The following is a 23,213-nucleotide window of genomic DNA, read 5'->3' as shown; positions in this document are numbered from 1 at the left end:
GCCAGTATCACCAACCCCCCCCAAACAAGGTGTGACAACCAAACTATCCCCTGGGGGGCAAAATCGCCCCAGCTAAGAACCACTGCTCTAGTCCAGTGACTAGTCTCATCTCCCCTCTTTCCTACCTCACTGAGTAGGGAGGGCCGATTACAAAGCTGTGGCCGCCTCTTTCTCCTCTGGTCATTGGAGCATTGCCAGTTTGTACTTCCTTACCTTCTCCACAAGAAGAGAGGCCTATGAAAGGCAGGGTCTATGTCTTCTGGTTTGTGATTTTCCACTTTTCCACTATGGGTGATTAGAAACTCTGTACATAATTTTCAATATTAGTTCATCTCTTGTTTCTTTTAGGTCCATGTTTTAATAATTATTTCTGTAGTTCTAATTAGTTAATATTTATCAGCAAATCAGATCACATTCCATGACTTATTACTATAGCCCTGTCTCATCACTCCCTCACTTAGTCTGGACTCTTTGGCTAGGGTCATTACATGGAGTCTTACACTCTCCCCTGGCCAATTACCAAAACCACATTTAAAAAACATTATATGAGCCCTCTCCTTAAGCAACTGGCTTCTGGGGGCAGAATGAGTACATACAAGCACATTCTTAAACATGCTGCTTAGAACACCACATTATCGAAGGAGATGGACCCTATGATTTCACATTCCAGGGGCCAAAACAGTTATGAAACCATGAGACCATCAGCATCTGATCAGCAACATTGTGGTTCTTCCCTTGGGAGAAACCCCTCGCAGAGAATGATAAGCTAGAAGCAAAGATAATTAGCAACCGGTAGAACAATCCTCCACAAAGGGTGCTGATTAGAATGGCGCAGCATCCACTTGGAAGAAGGCATCGAGCCACTGGAATAGGCAGAAATGCACTTCAACATTTTAATCGATATTTTGGAGAAGATAAAAGAGGGAAGGCTAATCACAGCATCAGATCTGTAGAAGCCAAAAAGCTGGGTGCACGGCAGAACCAGTATCCAAAATATCCACAATGGGACAGTGATGGGCTGAGCACAGCAAAGGGAGACTTCACAGGTTCACTGGAAGGTCTCTGCCGCAGAGTGCTGGTTGGCCCCCAATACTCAGTCTACTCTTTTTTTTTTTTTTTAGTAACAAAATAAGCTATTATCTCCATGTGACTAATTTCTGGTCCATGAAATGCACGGAGTGTCAGGTGGGAGTTCTGGGAAGGCTGCTTGAAGAACTGACTTGGCTGGGAAGTGCATCCTTTTGACCCTTCAACCTTCTCTCTGTCTTGTAGCCTGTGATGGCTTGAAGGAGCTTGTGCAGTCACCTTGGACCACACTGTGACCTTGAGGGTGGAAGCCCGGCACTGCTGATGACACTGTTGAGCCATATCTATAGCAATCCACACCTGGCTTTCTGTCACACGATAAAAAAATTCATGTTTCTTAGGTAGTGAATTAAATGTCTATTCTGTTTAAGCCACTGTTACTTTTGGTCTCCATTTTCCTCAGCTCAGTACATTTCCTATCTGTTATGAGTTGAATTATGTCCCTAAAAAGATATACTGAGGTCCTCACCCCCAGCACCTGTGGATGTGGCCTTATTTGGAAATAGGTCTTGGCAGAGAAAATCAAGTTAAGGTGAGGTCATACTGGATTACAGTGGGCCCTAATCCAGTATGACTGGTGTCCTTATAAGAAGAAAAGAGACACACTGGGAGGAGGCCACGTGACTGTGGTAGCAGAGACTGCAGTGATGTATTTACAGGCAAAAGAACGCCAGGGATTACCAGAAGCTAGAAGAGGCAAGGAATGATTTTCCCCTACAGGTTTCAGAGGGAGAGTCCCCTACGGTGCCTGTATATCAGACTTCTAGCTAGCTTCCAGAACCATGAAACAGGAAATTTCTGTTGTTTTAAGCCACTCAGTTTGAGGTACTTCATTACAGCAGCCCTAGGAAACTAATATAGTACTAATGGAGTCTTACATTACGTAAAAATAAACCACTTGGGTCTCAGAAAACCTGATAAGGCATGGCTTAGCAATTGTATGTGTCGAGAAATTATTATCTGTTTGAGCATATGAAACACTCAAAATGAATCAATGCTGTGAATATGGATACCAAGAAAGTTAATGCAACCCTAAAAAGACTTCAAAGAAATGTACTACCTAGAAAAGTTGGCAGTGGCAGGTTTATTCTGCTCCATACTAGTGCTAGTGAGAGCTCACCAAGTGCTGCATGCAACTTTCTGAAAGCAAAGCACTAAAGAAATGATTGAAGATCTAGGAATACTTGGCCTAGCAGGGGAAAGCTTAGGAAGACAGCTACCTTCAAATATCTAAAAGGTTCTCAGAAAACAGGCAGAGAGTAGGTGCTTACTGAAGGCAAGAACAGAGGAAGGATCAGTCTAGCTTTGTGTAATACCATTCAGCTGAACTAGGACCAACAAGGGAGGCACAGGACACAAATTTAGGCCAAATGTAAGACCTATCTAGCTAATGAAAATAAAATAAACTTTAAAAGTATGTTGAATGAAGCAACCCAAGTGTCCATCAACGGATAAATGGATGAATATATTGTGGTATATCTATCCAATGGACTATTGTTTGGCCATAAAAAGGAATGAAGCACTGCCACAGGTTACAACATGGATGAACCTCAGAAACAAAGCCAGACACACAATGTCACACGCTGTATGGTTCCATTTATATAAAATATCCAACCTAGGTAAATCCATAGAGACAGAAAGCAGATTAGTGGTTTCCAGGGGCTGAAAGAAGGGGAGGAATGGGCCGTGACTGCTTAATAGGTACAGGGTTTTCTTTCGGGAAAATGAAAACGTTTTGGAACTAGATAGAGGTAGCGATCACACAACACTGTGAATGCAGCAATACTAAGTGCCACTGCATTCTTCACTTTAAGATGGTTAATTTTGTCATGTGAATTTCACCTCGATACTTTTTAAAAAAATGAAAAAAAGTATATTGAAAAGGAAGGCTAGCATCTGCTCAGGCTAAGCAAACCTGCATGTAGAATCTAGCAAACTCTGCATCAGAAAACAAGCACAGGAAAATCAGAGCAGAGAACTCCAAAAGGCCCTTCGTGGTAAAAACCCGTCATCTACTGGAGGGTAACCCATGACTAGATACAGATGTTTAAGACTTTCCATCACAGTCCCAAGGTTCTCTTCCTGTACAGCTTATGATTACTGCCTTAAGAGACCACAACTATCTTCATGTTTTCAACTTATGCAGAAACAAGACACTGTCCCACGTAGCCTGGCAACATTTGCACTGTCTCTAACCTACTTTTTAAATCAATAATCCGTCAGCCACAGCCATTTTGAAATTGCAACACACAATGATCACAAGTTCAGTATTTCCCTTCTCCCTTGAAGGCCAGAGTCCTATATGGTACCGATGTTCCGTTACAAAAGATTTTAACAATTTTACAACTGAGGATAATGTGAGAAACACTAGGGGTGTCCCACAGTAGGACTAGAAGTCATTTCAGTGCCTTCCTCATGAGGGGTCTTCAAGTAATTTTGTCGAACAAACTAAACTCCGCCACAGGGCTCCTGCCCCCGACAGCGTCACAAGTAAATGTTTTCTTATCAAGTATGGATTCAAGTATGGCAATGTTAGTGAGGAAAAGTTTAACTTGGTTTGAAATCTTAGTTCTATTAAGGAAAAACCAAAACAAACAAACTAACGCTTTATTTTTGGTGAATTACATAATACAGGATCCCCTGGGGGTTCAGCTCACTAGCCATACAGACTTGGCCACCTTAAGTAATAAACCACATCCTTAAAATAAATATATATTAAGATAATTATTCTCTAACTTGGATAAGTCTTATCTCTATCATCAGTGTGAAAAAGGGTTCTGTTCACTTAGGAACTTACACATATACTGGAGTTTTCATTCCTGTATTTATCTGCACTTCCTATGTGCAGAGGATGCCAGAGAGTATATTCCTAATAATCAGCAATTTGTATACTGTTAAATTGCCGTGAACCTGAAAAAACTTAACTGATTTTTTTTAAGGTATCTGAGAAGAGAGACATGTCTAAAACCCTGAGAACAAAACCGTCCCAGCTTTCTTTCTTGTAACACTGGCAAGAGGAGCCAGAAAAAGAGCCAGCTCTCATACCCCAAGTCAATTCTGTAAAGTACTCAAGCCAATTGCAACTCAGGGCTAAATGAGAGATTTATCATGTGAGGATGAGACTGGCATAGTAAGAGGCAAGTACTTTACCATCAACCTTGACAACATATTTAAAGTCCCCACTAGTCAAACATTAGGAAAGTCTGGTGATTTTGTCCATGTGGATATTCACAAATGCCTATTTTTGCCCACAGACATCAATTTTATATAATCCATGTAATGCTAAACTACTTTTACAAATAAGGAAATGTCCTGTTCGTTGCTATGTCCCTAGTCCCTAGCAAAGTGCCTAGGATATAGTAGGGGTTTAATAAACTATTATTAAATGAAAGTAACGTATGACTGAGACACAGCAACCCAGAACTTAAGACCCAGTTAAGCATAATCCTGCAAAATAGACCCTTTGGAAAACCCTGTGGTAATTACAATGATCCTGTCCATCGCACGACTGATGTTGGCGCTACCTTGGAACTATCTCTAAAAAGATGCAGCTTTTTCCTCCTACTAGGAAAGCCCAGGAACATCATAAATAGAATTAAGAGATTCCCCACTCATTACCAGCAACTGAAAATGGACTGCAAAAGAGTGGGCTGAGTCCCACCGTCAAGGTCCCTGTGAGGAATGGTGAAGAGCAGTATCACCAACCAGGATGCTCCGAACGTCCAGTTATTCCAGACGGTCATGTTCTGAGCAGCAACATGGCCTGAGCAGCTAAGCTAGGAAAGCTTTTCCCCGGGAAGAGTAGTTGATAACCTTGGTAAATGCCTGCCTAACATGGTCCCATCTTGAGGACAAGAAAATGAAGGGAAAAAATACTTCAAAATGCATGTGTTCGTTCACTCATTTAAAAAAGGGTCATAAATAATAAAAGATAACCTGATGTATTAAAGCACTACCAGTAACATCAGCAGCATTTACTGGAAAGTTTCCGATCTACTAGCTGTACACTTTCCTTTCACTTTCTCTCACCAGGAATGGAATCCTAACACCGGCTGACTTTCTAAGAAGTAATTCAGTTTTCACTGAACTTGACCTGATGAGCTAGATGCTTAAAAAGTCTCAAAGGCAGCATCGGTTCATGAAGCAAGGTGATTCCCCTGGAGCGTACAACTGGATTGATGAGTCACACTAAATATATATACTTTTGCTTTCTTTTCGCACCTGCTGATGCAAATCTTAGGATGAGACTGACGTAAAAAGAATTCGCTATAACAGCTAATTCTCACTTACGTGTTCCATATTTTTAAAAAAATCTACATCCTACTTTGCTAATTATCAAAGATATACTAAATAAGGCAAGGAACATTTTATACCTATCAAATTAGTTAAAAATAAATTAATGATAATGCCCAAATGCTGCAAAGGCAGTGGTAAAACTGGTACTTAAGTTGAGATAATCCATTAAGAAAGTAATGTGGCAACATGAATCATGTCCACATTGTATTTATGCACTTAGATATGTACTGTTGATAAGAAATATTTGAAATAATAAATAATTTAAGCAGGAAAGCATTCATCACAATTTTCTAGTAAAGGGATAGTGAAATTGCCTAAAATGTCCAATGAGAGGAACGGTTAAATTTGTGTTTAAAAGTTTTGGTACTGAAAATTAACTAGCAACAGAGACAGATGCTCAGAAAAAGACAAACATGATACAAAAGTGTATCTTCATTATGACTGAAACCACATAAAAAATACATACGGATATGCAAAAGAACAAGGGTATACACAACAATGGTGGTAGCCCTTTGTAGTTCTTGACTTCTTGTTAAATTTTGTGAAATGATATATTATCTTACAATTAAAATAAAAACCCATGAGAACTTTAAAATATTTTTCTAAAACTAGCCTGTGTATTAACCCTTTTCAGTGAAAAGATCTGAAGATAAAATCTGGTTGTAAAACTGGCCTATGAGTTAAAAAATAAGTAAATAACAAGTTCCCTATTCTTACTCTCTTCTCACCCAGATCCTTACAAATCCTTGGACCGGATAAATTTGGAAAGTGAGGCATATTACAGTCCTGTATTGGTGAGGCAGACTTCACATTATCATTTTACAGGTTCCAGGACAATCTACAATAAGTCCTGTTTAACCTTGGCCAGCCCAGAGTTGGCTAGAAGTACTTGATCACAAAACCCTCTTTGCCTGGAAGACCTTCAAACATTCCTCTCCGCACAGTTTGGGAAATGCTGCTTGGGTCCATGATGCTCAGAGGGGGCGACAGAGGGAAGGCATCTTAATTACCAGTAAGGTGCTTCCAGACTATGTGCTCCCCAGATGGGAGTCACCAACGAGAGACTGCCTTATCCCTCAGGTGTACGTACTAAGGACGAGAAAACGCTTGAGAACTACTCCTCTGTGCTGCTACTTAGAAACAATGGAATCCCATACAAATCAAATAAGCCCTTTATGGGATAGGTTTGGGAGGTTTTCTGGCCCCTGCAAAAGGGGTTCTGATCCAGTCCAAAGGTAACAGCAGTTTCTACAAAGGAAAGTTATCTATTCTCTGTAATTAAGAAGTGGCAACCAAAGATATGAGTAACCCATATGGGAACCAGTCAGCTTCTCTTTTAGATATAAATATATACTGTTCATGATGTGAAAAATAAAGCATGTATCTTTTTGAAGTCTGGATATTTTCTTAAATACATGTGTGCAGGGTGTCACCACAGGGCATATACCAAATATCGACTTCCCAGAGCTAAGGGAGGAGCAAGCTCCCCCCAACACACACAGACACACACACACACACACACACGCACACACAGACACACACACACTTCTTGAGCATGATATGACCGTCACCTCTGGTCGAAGTGTAGCTTTCATGCAGACTTGGCAAAGAGGTCCATTTCGGGAGAACTGAAGGGGAAGGTGCCGAGTTCGATTTCGACATGTTGGCTCCTCACAAATCAACCAGCCCTGGAGAGACAAAGGATGCTTCAGTCCTATCACCGCCATCAACTAATACAAATAAAAACCATATCGTGATCAAGATAGACTCATTGTGATCAAGGTAGACTCATTTCATTCAAACCCTCCTTAGAGATTCTGAAATAGCTCTCTACCCTTCTTTCCTGATGTGTTAATTTGATCTATGCCCCAAACATAGAAGTCAGGAAACTCATAAAGTTAAAAAAAAAACAAATCACATGAGACATTATTTTCTTTACTTAAAAGAAATCCCCAACCCCACCGAATACATCAAAACCTCCAAATAAAAACTCGTATGATTACATGCAGAATGTAAACTGATGGGTTTACAGGAAATTATAATCTAAATAGGAAAGCAAGGTCTAAAAGCTTTACACAAAGCCTAAAAGCAATTCACTATGGGCTGGCTTTAAGAAGCAAGTTGTATGGTACCAACTAAAACAACACAGAGAAGGGAGGGATTCATGTAGCTTCTACCTATCTGAGACATATAGCTACTACCATACCAAAATACCCTGAACTAGAAAAGAGAACCAGTGGTTCTGAGTCATAGGCAACTGTTTGTTCCAATTCCTAGGGCTATTACCACATTTTCTTGATTTGAGGACATGGTTTTATTCACATTTTAATGTTTCTGAAACTCAGACACCTTTACAAGTGACATGTATTTATGTTTCCTCCAAAAAAGCTGTTAAGAGTGCAGCTCACAATCGATGGCCCCTCAGAATTAAAGACACAAGATACTTTGCTTTAGCCTGTTCTAGGTATGGGGGAGACAGAGGGATTGTGGGGCTGACAGCAGCAGCTGGTAATACATTTTAAATGTAGCCTATAAAACTGAACATGAGACTAGTTTTTTCTTGAAGTATCAACTTAGGCATATTAATAAAGGAAACAGTAGCATTCAAGGAAACCATGTATGAAAAATGCAGGACTGAACCACCCCTTAATCATTCATTTGGGTTTGTGACACTATTTGCTACCTGAGGCTTTACACACTTGCGAATGTCTATCAGTTAATATTCACAACCATAGCTGTAATTCATTCAATTCTTAACAAAAAATTTTAAAAAGCAAGCAGATAGGTCAATTACCATGTTTTGAGACAGTAAAGTATTAAGTACCAGAATACAACCCAGAAGTTAAAATTATTTTTTAATTTTTAAAATATAATGTTCAAAAGCTACAGTTCTTTTCAGATGTTTTTGAAACTTGATTCCATCAATTTACGACAACTTCATGACTCACCAGGTGAGCTGCCAACCAGGGAGATGCTAAATTGTCACCTCACCTGTTTCTAAAGCAAACACCCAACTCTATCTCTGACAGAGTTACTAACTAAATGTCCTTTCAAATCATATAGAAAACAGATAATATAATTTGTCTAGACTTCCTACCAGTTATAATTAACATTAAAGAGGTCTTTTCTTCTTTGTCACCTCTCTATTCAGTACTTATTTGGGTTTGTTTGTACTTACTATCTGTTAATCTCCCTTTACAAATGACAACAATAACTAGTGCTATTATGCATGGAAATTAAACATGCTGATAACTGTGTGAAGGGAACTGGGGCTGAAAAAAAATATTAGAAGCCTGTAACTCTTTATGCCTCTTGTTTTATTTTGATAATTAAGCTTTTGGTCTTGGCGTATTTTAAATAAAACTCTTCTATGGGGGAAAGAGGCCCTAATCATATTCAATATATGCTTTGCTTCCATTCAGTTTTGTCAAGTACATTTGGTTAACCCTTTGTTCCCCCAGCAAATATTGACTGACTGTGCTAAATATACCTTTCAAGGAACATTTGAGCTGTTAAAAATAAATATGCCAGGCCTTTGAAAATATTCCATGATGGCGCAAATCTTCCGTTACAAGATCTCACAGTGCATTTTGCCTCTCATAGGTGATAAAAACAAAGCAAAAGAAAATACTAACGTTGTATAAATTCCCTTTGAATTACCACTCACAAGGACAAAATTAAACTTATTTTCACTTCCAATTTGGGAAATAACATGCCGCCCAAAGGTACATTGCCAAGTCAGTGGAAGGAAAAAAAAATTAATAATGTGTAGTTCTTTGGAAGTCCAACCTATAAAAATGTTTGGCTTTTAATAAAAAACCCCAGAACCACTCTAAGGATGTCTGCCATCCAAATGTCATTTTATTATGCAATGCCACATTGTCATAACCAAGAGTAATACGGTCATTAAGTTTTCCGATGGCTACTTTAACCATGTTTATAAGTAGAGGGTTCAAAAGACGTGACTGCTGGCCTGTCCAATAGCAAAACAAACCTTTACCAAAACATGCAAAACTCTATCACCTGTTGCTTTAGTCTCAGCATCACTAATTCCTTGAAATCACTGTGTATGAAATTGTGTCAAATGCTGATTGGTTCTGATTGCTAAATTATATTTCTGAGGCCTCAACGAAAATGGTTTCTGTCTGCACATGCTAAAAAGGGATCGATTTCCACTTGTAACTGAGGTGTTCTTGGTAGCCGCACCTCAAACACAAACTGCTATTCATTTGCGTACATCTGTATTTTTAGAAGGATGCACACACAGAAATCACCCACACCCGGAAATGTGGTGCATAGGAGGCATTCAAAAATGTCTTTTGAAGAAGGTAAATGAATAAAATAGAAGCAATAAAATAAAAATGCACAGGAGCAGATTTATGGAAAACAAGGAAAGGGTCTAAAATTCACAGGAGAAAACAACTTCACAGCAGTTTTCATACTCTGGAATCAAATATATGATGGGTCTTTCTCCCATTCCCAATCAGTTACCAAATCTGTCCGCTGGCCTTATAGTCCCATTATCACCAACCTCACTCAAGCCCAGACCTCAAAACTGAACTACTGTAATAGCTCATGCCTGGTTTCCCTGACTCCATGCTCTCCCACATCCAATGCACAGAGTTGCGAGTGTAGCTTCCCAAGGCCTCTCCACTCCCATCCCCCAATGGTATACCTTCCACAGAGGATAAGAACACATGCTATGGTCCCATTCCTCCTTTCTCATCATTCTCTTACGCCAGCTCTTCGCCCCACAGTGGTGGTTTTCTCACTGTCCTCACCACTTTTTGCCTGTTGCCAACTCCTTGTCTCTGCTCATGCTGTATAACCTCTGCCTAAAATGCCCATTCCTTGAGCATCAACTTCTATTCCTCTCCCGTAAAATTTTCCCAGCCCTCAGGAACTTCTCCCTCTAGCCCAGCTGCCACTGAGCACACTCTGCTTTGCACTCTCCTGGAACCGTCTTATTTTACCTCCCTAACTGGACGGTCAGGCCCTCAGGGAATGACCCACTTTGGATCTGGTAGTGTCCCACCCAATATCAAGCACAAGCATTCACACTCAATCAAGAAAACTGAGCTGAGGTTATGAAAAGGTTATGCACTTCAGTGTGGTCTCTCCCCTCCCATTTATTAATAGGTAATTTTGTATAAAGTTGCCAAACTTCTCTCTAAGCCTCAGTTTCCTCGTCTATAAAACAGGAGGTAATAATATTTACCCTATTAGAGTTGTTTACCCTATTAGAGTTGTTATAAGAAAGCACGCACAAATGTTCAGTAAATGTCAAATACTGTTATTATCCTCCATATGCCTCCGGTACTGGGGAATGTCAGTGCTGTACTTACAGCTGACAATGCATTATTCAAAATGCACTATTCTAACCAGGAAAGAGCCTGGTCAGTTTCTGCCTGGTGTTATCCCAAAATGGAGAACTTAGGGATAACCCGTAAGATTAGGTGGAGCTGCTTCTCAATTTGATTGCAAAATAGTACAACTATGCAGAAGTGCTTTATTTTGGGATTTACAGAGATTTTCAAGAGACAACACAACACAGTACTGCAGTGACGTATGACTTAAACTGTAATGGCTCTCCAGGAGTGCGGTGACAGGGTTACAGGGCGAGGTCTGCCAGCATGCGTGCTGTTACAGAGTTCATCGTATCATTACTATTTTTCTATAATGGCCATTAACTGCTCCTCTCCCCAAACTATATGCACTTTGAGAATACCAGACACTCTTTTCACCCAAAACCATTTATAAATGTTCTGGGGTTCCCGTGCAGTCACATTTTTCTGTCACAGAATTATCCCCAGTGTAAAACGGGTCTTCTTATAGACAGTGCACAGTATGGGCCCACAGCTGCTTTTGAAGAATGACATGTTGTGATTTGGGATTTCCAGAAATATCAAAAAACAAATTGCTTTCTGACCCACATTTGCACCCAAAACTGGGAGAAAATTTTCCTAAGATCTCCAGGGGAAGTTTTAACAGGAACATAATTTTGCTTTTAAAGTTAAATCTTCTACACTCCAGCATGCTGGCGTGTCAAAGAGTGATTATTAAGTCTCAGAGAGGTGCCAGGGTAGGAGACGAAAGAGCAGATCAGGAAAGATACACACATAAACTAGCTATTCACCAAAGTTAATACAAAAATATTTTTAACAAAATTATCAAACAAAACAAGTGGAAAGTGCCTCGTCGGTCAATGTAAGAATTTTAAATATTATTAAAATTGATTTTTAAAGTAAGACATCTCTTTAAGTGAACAGTCACATGTCATTTCATCCAAGTTATTTGAAACTTATTGATCTTATCATCTGTGCAAGGACCAGACTCTGCCATCAGTTTGCTGAAAAGATAATGGAGCACTCCCAAACTGTTATGATAGGTTAGATGCAAACAGTGGTCCTCATTTAGACACAGAGAATAGCACTACAAGTGGAAAAATTCCAACCTCAGCAATTGTATATTACAGGATAAATTAGCAAGTTGTTCTGCTTTGCCTCGCATCAAATTCAATACCCTAGGCTTGTTATTTTAATTTGCAATCAGAAGCTGAGCATCAGAAGATGTACCTGAGGTACATTAAAGAGCCCCATGCAAGCCATCTTCTCCTGCTATACTGTGAGCAGAGAAAGCCAACAATTACCAGCAATTTTATTTTACCACTGTAGGACAATACTACAACAGTTAAAACTGTCTCCGTACAAGCAACCAGGGAAAATATACTTGAAATGACTTTATACGGAAAATTACATTTTGGGGGAAAAAGTTCAATGGAGGACATGTATCTTTCTGTATGGGCAGCTAAAATCTCTCCTAGTATATTCAAGCCTATTCTATAAAATACTCTCCCTATTCATCCAACTCAAAAGCAAGCTACATTCTTAGGCTGTAATAGGTCACAACTAAGTACACAGTACCTTGCTTCAGGAATAATTTTGCTTTGTCTGTCAATTGTCAACAAAGCACAAAGAGCTCATGCAACCCAGCCATGTACTGTGGATGACAGAGATCTAACAAAATACTAATAGTAAGAATACAAGATTTCTGAGCCGCCCTGTTTTCACTTTACACGAGGAACTGAAAGCATTTTCCTCTCCACATTCCATTAATCTCTATTGTATTACAAATCTTTTCATAAAAGACTCTTTTTTTCCCCTATGTGAAGCTACAAGTGACTTGGGGATGTAATATTCCAACCATGATGAATGTCCGACTTTCCAACATGAATGGTTATAAATGGATGTGTCAGTTAAGGCATACAGTCATTTCAACAAGGAAAAAAGAAAGAATCAAATGGAATGAGATGGAAAAATGGCTACTCTGATGCTCACATTAATATTTCAGTGATGAGGCCTCTAAGAAAAATTGTTCATTACTTCCAACACGGCTCCGGCCTCTCAACTCCTCGCTCTTGAAAAAACATCACCTTAGGTATGTACACATACTAACAAATAAACTTCAAAAGTTAACTCAAGGCTTAGTTTCATCAATACGTACACAGAAAAAAAGACTGGAAGGAAATACTCTAAAAAGCCATCTGTGGTTATCTCTAGGTAGTTGCTTCTGTTTCTGTATTTTGTAAAATTTCTACAAGTGTATATTGTTTTTTAATCAGAAAACTGTTATTAAATGGGGGGTGGGGGAAGAGACAGTTTTGCCAAGAGTGTTCAATATAAGTGAATTACTAACACGTCTGAAAAATATTTTGAGCTTTAACATGTGTTTGGTTGTTTCCAAAATGATTTTTCAGAGAATGGGCTTATGGGAAAAAAAGGCACATAAAAAACATTTTCTTAAAAATTTTTTTTTACTCTCAGAAATTTCAAGAGTAGGTCGATTTAAGCACATAAGCAGTTTCCAAATAGAAAGTGGCAGGGCATGCATTATTAGTATTACAATCATATATGAAATTAAGCTACTCACTAAAATGCACACAGCCTTCTATGGAATATGATTTGATCTCCAAGGGTAGGTAATAAATCAGTTTTAAAGAGAGGTGCTTTGTTCCTCAGGCCTCTTCCCCTGTCTTTATTCAGTGTACGAATGGATCAGCTTAGATGTCCAGGGTAGGGATCAAATAAAAAATTCAATCAGGAGGGCATGCCTAGAAACTTATTACTAGCAGAGCTTCTTTGCTTTGCTCAAGTCTAGCTAAAAGTAATTTTTATTGTTCGTTTGTTTCCAGGCTATTTATCGGCATGGTTTAATATGATATACCTTTGGGTACTGAACAACAAATGTTCAAACTGAACTATCTATGCAGTTGCCTCAAAGGGCATCTTAAAATCAGAATGGACTTCAAACCATCACCAGGCAGTGTTTGTTCATTTAACTTTAATTATTTTCTCCTTGAGAATGGTACTAATGAAACTGAATATCTTTCATGGTTTCGAAGGACCGTCTGAATAGTCTGTAAACAGAACTAAGGGTAGACGAGAGATCTGGCGGAGCCAGGGGGTTGCTAGGTGATGTAGAATGTAAACCCACAAACTTGTTAAGGTTTGCTTTGCTTTCATGCCACTTTCACACACTCTCAAAAGTTTTGAGAATTGATTTTTCAGGTGGCCATTAAAAAAAAAGAAGAGAACCCCCCCCCCCGAAATACTCCCCCAAATGCTCTGCCAGATTCGGAAGAGTTGAAATCCATCTGACCTTTGGCTGTAACCTGGGAAACTTTTGCTTTTACGTAAATGTAGGATCGTGTATTTTATGAATGCCATCACCAAAGAAGCAAATCCACAAAAGTGGATTTCCAAATTTCAAAACGACATGTCTAATCTTTTCTTATTCAACTTGGAATAAAATAAAGATTTCTTTCCAGAAAAAAAAACCTGTGACCACAGCTTAGAGGGATTTGGGGCACAAAACCCACAACCCCATGGCAAATACCTCAGCACAGATTACCGTCGTGACAGACCTCTCGGTTTAGCCCCTGGAGGCTCTCTTCTGGCCTATACACCAGGTCTCACTGCCTGTAAGGCTTCTCCCTGCCGCCCCTCCCCCAAGCTCCTTTTTAAGTAGCTGATCAGAGATTGTCCAGTAAGAGCACTTTATTAGATCATCAGGCAGAGGGGTTCACAAGTACTGAGAGCAATGGGCTCAAATGCGGCACATCAGTTTTAATAGACCAGGGGCTACTAGTAAACTGCAGATACTGCTGAGAACTTTCCATGCACTGAACTCTTGAAAAAGCACCGTCTCTCCAGCTTAAATGCAGCTGCCTCTTTCAATGCCGCAAATGGGTAAATTTGACAAAAAAGCCACCATTAAGACTACATGAAAGGCTCAAGACAACATCCTTTCAATGCTTTGTACTTCAGTAATCAGATGTACTTACTCACCCCCTCCCCCAAACCCGATCAAGAACTATTTCTGAATGGTAGGAAATAATTCCACTTTGTACATCTTTTAGTTAATCAAGACTTTCTATTCAGCAATTTGACCTTTTGTTCAAAACAGGATTATCAGTTTTTTCGCCAGTTACCAAGGGCGACTCGCATGGTGAACATAATTGCAATAATTTGCAAAACACCATGGCAACCCACATTACAACTAGGTAAATACTGGGCTTTTGTGCTACATTGTTATTTTCAGAGATGCTGAAGTCAAAGAACGAATGACAAATGAACACAAAATTTATATTTGCTTTGTCTCAAAAGAGAAGAAAATTGATAACAAGAATTGGGGGGAAACGGACTACAGCTGTAATTTCTAACTTGATTAATTAGGATGGTAACAGTCCTTAACAGTATATTCAACAAACAGCCCTGACTTCTTCTCTCCACCCACCTCTCTCTATACCACTACCAGTATCCACCCCCAACCCAGACAAATTTTTTCAGCTTGGAGAACAAACATCCCCCATTTGCTCTTTTCTTCAACTTAATGGAATCCTTAATTGCAGAATATTGTTCTCCTGCTCTTCACGGCAATGAAAACGGAGAGAAAGGAGGAGAGTGCCAGGGCAGACAGGGAGCTACAGTCATTTTTTTCCTGCCTCTTTTGGACACCCCAGGCCCAATGATGAGACGGCATTTTTCTGGTATCAGCAGCTGTTTCGTAGCAGACAATAAAGTAAAAACTATTTAGCTTTGCAGAAAAGCCACTTCTTTCCTCTTGGCAATACAAGGTAAGTCTACATGGCGAGATGAAGTTTCATAATTTAAATGCCAGAACGTAAGATGAGAAAATAATGATAATAAAAAAAATACATTTTTCTTGTAAAGAAATTATTAACTGTGGTTCTGTCCAAAAAGCTGTTGAAATGCATGTGTTTGCTATCTGGGGAAGATGTTTGACAATACCACCCATGTGCTGAAAGCCACTTTATACTCAGAGAGCCCAATTCACAAAACAATTTAAGAACAGAAACTCAGTACTCAGAAATTAACACAGAAATCAAAATCATATTCTTTGTAAACATGGTCTGGAACATAGTATTATCATCCTTTCTGTAATAAATGTGACGATTAGGAAAGTTATATCAGAATTGTTTTACTTAGGTATGAAAGGCAGGTTCTACTTTATAGTAAAGGAGCAGTTTTTTCTAAGAGGCACAAATTCTGCTGTAACACCTAGCTTTTTGGAAATTATCAAAATTGACTTTCCCATGTAAAATGTAATGTTTGGGAACGAGAAAAGAAAAATACACAGAAAGGGTTTACAGAAGTTATACAGCCGAGATCGCGAAAAACAAGAAGCACCAGATGCACTCTCAACACAGCCCAGCCTGCTTTCCTCCATCTGCTTATTACAAGGCAGAGCAAAAGCAGTCTCTCAAATGATCTGCATATACAGTCCTCCTAACTTTTGAAAAATCAAATGAACGTGATACTGTAATGGGTCCATTCTTATTTTGTCAGGTCTGAAAACTCCCAGATAGATTTCTAAGATTCAGCTTAGAGAGATCACAATATAACATTCTTCAGAATATGCCTCTGAAATTACAGATACTGTGATTTCTCCTGATAAGTAAAAATCGAAAGAATGTGACACGTTAACTCCTTCTCAGTCAGTGACAACCTCTTTATACTTGGAAAATATATTTTATTTTCTGGCTTAGTTCATTCTGAATTTACCATACCTATATTAAGTGCATTCCTACCTAAAGCCCAAATGTTAAGAGGAAATGGATTCTTCAATGCCAAATGATAAAGGGTTCAACAAGCTGTATTTTTTGATCAAACAGACTTGACGACAGATCATAAAGTGGGCCTAAAATCGTCATGACACTTGAACTTCTTTAAGAAACCCTATTTATAAATGAAATATTTTAGAATCTATCTGGAATTTCTTCACTTATAATATTTTACTTAGTATACTTGTTCCCTCCTGTCCCAACCTTTTGTAGCTTCTATGGCTTTTGTGGTTCCCGTGGGGTTTTTTTTCCCTTTTCTCCTCTTTTTTTTCTTCTTTTTTCTCAACTGGATAGGATGCTTCTTGACTTCTATTTGTGAACTGCAACATCCAACCCTCTATAACGCCAATAAATTACCCAAATCAAGAATGGCAAATACCAAGCAGGTGGACTGCATTCCATCTCCAGCTCCATCCCCACAGGCGATATAGGATGAAAACTGGTACTCAAAATGAAACCCGCCTGCTATCCCTGCCCTGAATCCTGCTTGCTCTAGAATTCTCAACTCTGGCTGCACAGTGGAATCACTAGGGGAACATTACAAAACAGATTGCTGGGCGCCACCCCAGAGTTTCTGACTCAGTCGGTCTTGGGGGGGTGCCTGAGAATGTGCATCTCTAACAAGCTCCCAGGAGATACTACTGCTGCTGCTGGTCCCAGGACCACGCTTTGGGAACCACCAGTCTGGGGTATAGAATGGGCATCAGGATTTTAAAAATCTCCCCAAGTGATTCCAATGTGTGGCTCTGGTTGAGATTCACTGTCTGTGTGATTCTCATTCTCTACTGTTCTAAGGGAACTACTGGTTATTATCTTCGGAAGAATGAAGTTTATAAACAGAACTGTACTAAAAAACTCTGCCCTCTCAACTCTTTCTCCTTCAACATTTACTCTTTCTTTAGATACTATTGATGTGAGTCTCTATTTTACTCTTTCGAAGTTCTCCATGTGCCATTAGAATTCTTAGCAAAGCCTCATACTGGACGTAATTCTATTAGAAGAACTGACCAATTCCTACCTGGTTTATAACATGTATGTAGCTTAGTAACATTCTTCCCTTAAACAAACCAATAAACAAACCCTTACTGTAGCACTGACAATACAGTCCCTACGATATGAAGTGTGCTTCACTTAGGAACACAGAATTTTAGGAGTGCTGGTGAAAACTGTGTCTCTGAAAGCAAGTGCAATTCCATTTTTGACTTTAACAAATAATATGAAATATATTTGAACCCTAAATTTTAAAGTTGGAAGGAACTTTAGAGCTCTAGTCTAATCCTTCGCATTCTATCTGAAGAAAATGAGGCCCAGGAAAAAGTAGACTCCGTGTACACTGTCACAGCAATAAGCTGCAGGGCCACCTGGGTCTCTGAACTTCTAGTCCAGTGCTCTTTGCTCTCTGTACCGACTCTGCTTAGTGCATGAGCCAAGAGCCATACGTGGTTCCTGAGTACTTGAAACATGGCTAGTCCAAATTGCACTGTGCTGTAAGTGTAAAATATACAGCGAATTTCAAAGACTTAGCCCAAAATAGGCAATATAAAGTATCCAACTGATATTTTAAATATTCATTAGATTGAAATAATTTGAATATAATGGGTTAAGTAAAATCTATTACACTACAACTATCTCTCCCTTTGTTTTTAAAAATACAAGAAATGTATCATATACACTGTGCTAAATCTTGCTTTTCTCCACTTAAAAGTAGAGGAAATTATACCCTCTAAGCATAGATAGACCATCAACGTTCTTATTAATGGCGGCACAGAATTCTCTTGTATGATTATAATGATTCAATAAATCAGTCCTCTTTTGACCAACAATTAGGTTGTTTTTGGTCTCTTACTATTACCAGTAATGTTGCAAGGAATATTCTTGTACAGTACCTTTGACAACATCTGCAAGTCCTGCATATCTGTAAGGAGAGATACCCAAATTGGAATTGCTGAGTCAAAAGGTATATTCATTTAAAATTTTGAAAGATGTCACCAAGCTGTGGTCCAAATAAGGCGTACCAGTTTCCACACTGCCCAGCAGTGCATTCGAGTACTCCTTTCCCCGCACCCTTGCCTACTGATAGGGCTACCTATTATCTAACTTTTGGATCTCTGTCATTCAGATAGGTGAAAAATGGTATTCGTTTGGACTTCTGAACTTAAGAGTGAGCTTGAACATCTCTACCTATGTTTATAAGCCATTTGCATTTCTTCCTCTATGAACTGCTTGTTCCTGTCCTTTACCAATTGATTTTTCTACTAGGTTATTGGTCTTTTTCTCCTTGATTTGCAAGACTGCTTTATATGTGAAGGAAATTTGCCCTTTATTTGCTACGCAGGCAGCTATTATTTTCCCTTGTTCATCATTTCTCTTTTGACTTTATGGGGTGTGTCTGTATATGTAACTTCTGCCCTGCAGAAATTTTTATTTTTTAATTTGTAGTCAAATTTATTGATAGTTTTCCTCTTTGGAGTCTGATTTTTGTGTTGTTTCAAAAAGTCTTCCCAACTCCAAGATAATTAAAAATATCCATTACTTTTATAGTTTCATTTTCTAAGTCTAAGTTTTTGAGGCATCTGGAATTTGTTTTAGTGTAGGGAGCAAGGAAGAAATACAACTGTATTTTTTTTTTCAAGGTTGACTATTCCCTACTGATATGAACCACCTCTTTATGTAATACTAAGTGCAACTTTTAGATATATCTCTGGACTTTCTCTATTGGCTCCATCAAAATCAGGAGAGCACCAAAAGACTTTAATTACCCTAAACTCCTAAAATTTTTAATAACTGGCAGGTCATCTTCTTTGTAGGAATTTTCCTGCAATTGTTTTTTCATGGAGGAAGCTTTAAATTTATGGATAAACTTAAAAGAGAATGATCCTAAACTGTTGAAAAGTTTTAGCCAAGAATAGGATACACTTTTCCATTTACTCAAGTCTTCTTTTAAGACCTTCAGTAGCATTTTAAAGTTTACTTTATATCTATATATATCTCACATTTCTTGTTAACTTTATTACTAGGTATTTAATCTTCTTGGTCATTACTGTAAATGGTATTTAGTTCTTCCATTATATTCTCTGATTGTTGTTGGTGTAGATCAAAGCTATGATTTTTTAATATTAATTTTTAACTAGTGACTTTATTGATTTTTTTTTTTTGGCCGTGCCACGCAGCTTGGGGGATTCTCAGTTCCCTGACCAGGAATTGAACCTGGGCCTCAGCAGTGCAAGCCCGGAATCCCCACCAGGGAACTCCTCCTAAATTCTTTTTGTCTGTTAGATTTTTGGCTGATTTCATTAGGTTTTCAGGGTTTGCATGGATCTGTAAATAATGATAATTTACCTCTTCCCCTTCCAATTTTTATATACTATTTCTTTTCCTTGTCTAATTACAGTAGCTAATTCTTTGAAGACTTGGTATTTGGCAAAATTTTCTTTGGGCTGCCTCTGGTATCAGATTTCCCAAGAACCTAGGGCTGTGGACCCAAAAACTAAGCCATCAAAGGATCTCTGCAACTGGAAAAAATTATATTAAAATCACTATAGACCTTTGGCTCAGAAGGCCTAAAATAAACTTTGGCGCCGAATTTAATTTAAACATTTTAAATGTTGACTAAATACTAAAATGGTTCCTTTTATATTCGGGGAATTAGTTCTCTTAAAAGCTCCCTTCCCTAACACAGTCTTCTTAACCAATCACTTCTCCTGCCTCTGCCTCTAGCTAGATGGTGTTAAGGTCTGTTCTAGCAAGAGACTCCTCTAATTCTGTGACATAATTTTAAAAAACAAACATGAGGTTCCTCATAAGTCTTCATGATTTATCCATAAGTGAGGTTAGGACAATGCACACAAATTCCTATCACAGAAAGTATTTTCTCTTAACTAAATCTCATTACTCCACCATTATTACATTGGGATTTCATGCTGTTATTGTTTTCTTGCAACTGCTCCTGGCTGAGTAGTAAACCTCAGTGAATATCTAGAGTAGTGGTTCTCAAAGTAGTCCCTGAACCAGCAGCATCAGCATCACTTGGGAACATGTCAGAGAAGCAAATTTTCAGGCCCCACCCTAGACCCGGAATCAGACACTCTTGGGGTGGCATCTAGCAATCTGTGTTTTACGAAGTCCTCAGTGGTGTGGCTGTGATAAGTGGGCATGTATTTATAAAAATAAGGCTTAATATGTATAAATCATGAGGCTAAATGGCATACTCTATCAAGTTGTAAAACCCAGAAGCCAGGCTGAGATAGAGTGCTAGCATGATGGAAGAAAGGGAAAAAAAAACTATCCTTAAAAAAATCAGCTGCTAATCCTGACATTTGCCCTCTCAAAGCCCAAAATACTCTATGCCCTTCTGAATACTTAGATTACTAAGGATTTGAATATATATATTCCCAGGGCCTACAATTTCTAAACTGCAAGAAGCATAAAGACAAAACCTCTGAAGAAAATACTGTCCACCTTAGCAGCTGTTTTCGTGTGTTACAGAAACAGGTTCAAAGAAAACTTTAGATTCAGCTCCCCAGCTCTCCTGACCTTGGTCTCTGAATCTTCTAACTAGCCCCTGAATCTATTTTCATGTCTCACCCATCTGCAGCAAGCCTGACGTGCCTCACACGGATGCTGAGATGATCTTAGGCAGGCCTGTCCATGCACTACTCCACTGCCCTCCTTGTGATTCCATTCTGGAGCTTAGGAGATGCTACTGGGAAAAGATTCTCTTCAGCTCTTCATCTGACGTTTCATATAATAAAACTAACGAATTTGACTTTGCTGCATAAGTACAGTCACTGAGTGTTCCTCCAGGAAAGCAGGAAATGGAGCTGGAGTAGGCCATTAATTAACTAAAACCAGAGAAGTCTACCTAATCAACTCTCCTTCCCTGGGAACATGCTCAGAAGGCCTTGTATATTAGAAGCCAGCAGAGATATTGACATTTCCACAAGTGGGACTCCAAAGTATCATTGAGGAAGGAAAGCCCTTTGCAACAGAATGGGTTTTTATAAATTTTGTGGAGGAAAGAAGGTCTGAGATACTTCACTAACTGGCCACAAACCAGACACACTGTTACCGATCACACAAAAGCCTCCAGCATCAAGGTAGTCAAATACCTGAGGCATTTTCCATGCCAACATGAAAGGAGGAAGACTCTCCACTCTACTGCTACATTTACTGCATCACTGGAGCATCAATGATCTCAGAAGGATGTGGGTACAGGTACCTGGAGTGGAGATACAGCTGTTCACGTGTCTGGCAAACTGATTCCCTAAGCAGAAAGGATCTGTCCTTCATCCAGCCCAGCTTCCATCCTGGCTGCCCTCACCAGGAACATCATGACCAAAATAGTATTTGAAATGACTTTTAAAGAGAAAACATCCCCATCTCCCCCAGCCCCAAGAGAGCTGAATTTTTTACACATTTGTATGAATTGAATTTAATATCAAATAATTAAAACGAACACTTCTTAAGGGCAAACAACATGCTGGACCTGTATGTAAAACATCATTTCAATTGTATCTCTGGGGGAATGGATATTTTGATCTGGGAGACCTGGAAAGCAAGACAGCGAGCATGGCTCTAAGTGCTGGAGGCCCAGACATGCCAACATAAAAGATTAAGGGTATTTTGAGGATGGAGGAAAGAAGGGAAGAGGAAGAAGAAAGGGAGACACAAGGGCATCCGCAGGCCAGTCCCTCAACCCCCAAGGGAGAGGATCCTATCATTCAGCTTTGAACCCCCGGGGCCTGAAGTAATGTGTCACACACTGCAGGAGCTGAAGAAATGTTCTTTCAATTTTAAACTAATGCAATTAAACTTTATGATATCAAGGGCAATTTGGACTGGCTGAACACTCTAGCTTCCCTCAGGCTAGGTTGCTGGTGAGAATCCAAAAGCCCTTCCTTTGCAGGAGGCCGATAAAGAAGCCCTGTGGCAAAAGAGCAGGAGCCAACTCAAAGCTCTCCCCTCATCTCACTGCAGGCCCCTTTCACCTGGGGAGCCTTTGGGTGTGCCCCACTTGGATACCGCAGTAACACCTACCCACCCTCTTCCATGGGATGATACATCATGTGGGACCAAAGTCTTAAAACTGCCTGAGAACTGCAGACTTGTGAACAAGTGTAATTCCCATGTACATGCATTTCGGTCTTCTTTCCTGACAATATACAGCACAGCGTTGTGGGCTTTTCTTCTTGAAGGCATATTTAAAATATTGCATCAGAATGCTGCAAAACCATTGCCTTGTGATGAATTCTCAGGGATCCATTTTACTTGGAAAATGGAAAACAGTGCATCTTCTCTATGTCCTTTTCACAACAGACAACTCACTGATGATTACATTAATTAAATCCGAATAGATAACCAAAAGGTAAGTTTTCTCAGTTGACGAAAGATAAATATCAAGTGAAATTACATTTTTTGAAATGCTTCAAGTTAAAAAAAAAATCCCAGGGCTTCCCTGGTGGCACAGTGGTTGAGAGTCTGCCTGCCGATGCAGGGGACATGGGTTCGTGCCCGGGTCCGGGAAGATCCCACATGCCGCGGAGCGGCTGGGCCCGTGAGCCATGGCCGCTGAGCTTGCGCGTTCAGAGCCTGTGCTCCGCAACAGGAGAGGCCACAACAGTGAGAGGCCTGCGTACCGAAAAATAAATAAATAAATAAATAAATAAATACAGCCAAAAAAAAAAAAAAA

At 39.4% G+C, this 23,213-nt stretch overlaps 1 protein-coding gene across 3 annotated transcripts in view; it reads right to left on the bottom strand.

Annotated features, from left to right (window-relative positions):
• POLA1 (DNA polymerase alpha 1, catalytic subunit) overlaps positions 1–23,213 on the bottom strand; it is a 305,604-nt gene that overhangs the window by 94,112 nt on the left and 188,279 nt on the right. For 2 of the 3 annotated variants that reach the window (XM_033415097.2, XM_033415096.2), the window contains exon 35: positions 6,954–7,070. The exons of the other annotated variant lie outside the window; for it this stretch is intronic. In XM_033415097.2, the coding sequence (XP_033270988.1) occupies positions 6,954–7,070 (117 nt within the window). The remainder of the gene's footprint in view (positions 1–6,953; positions 7,071–23,213) is intronic. 3 annotated transcript variants of the gene reach the window in all.

This window comes from Orcinus orca, chromosome X (assembly GCF_937001465.1).
Source record: "Orcinus orca chromosome X, mOrcOrc1.1, whole genome shotgun sequence".
NCBI classification, from domain to species: Eukaryota; Metazoa; Chordata; class Mammalia; order Artiodactyla; family Delphinidae; genus Orcinus; species Orcinus orca.
This window is presented reverse-complemented; position numbering and strand designations above follow the sequence as displayed.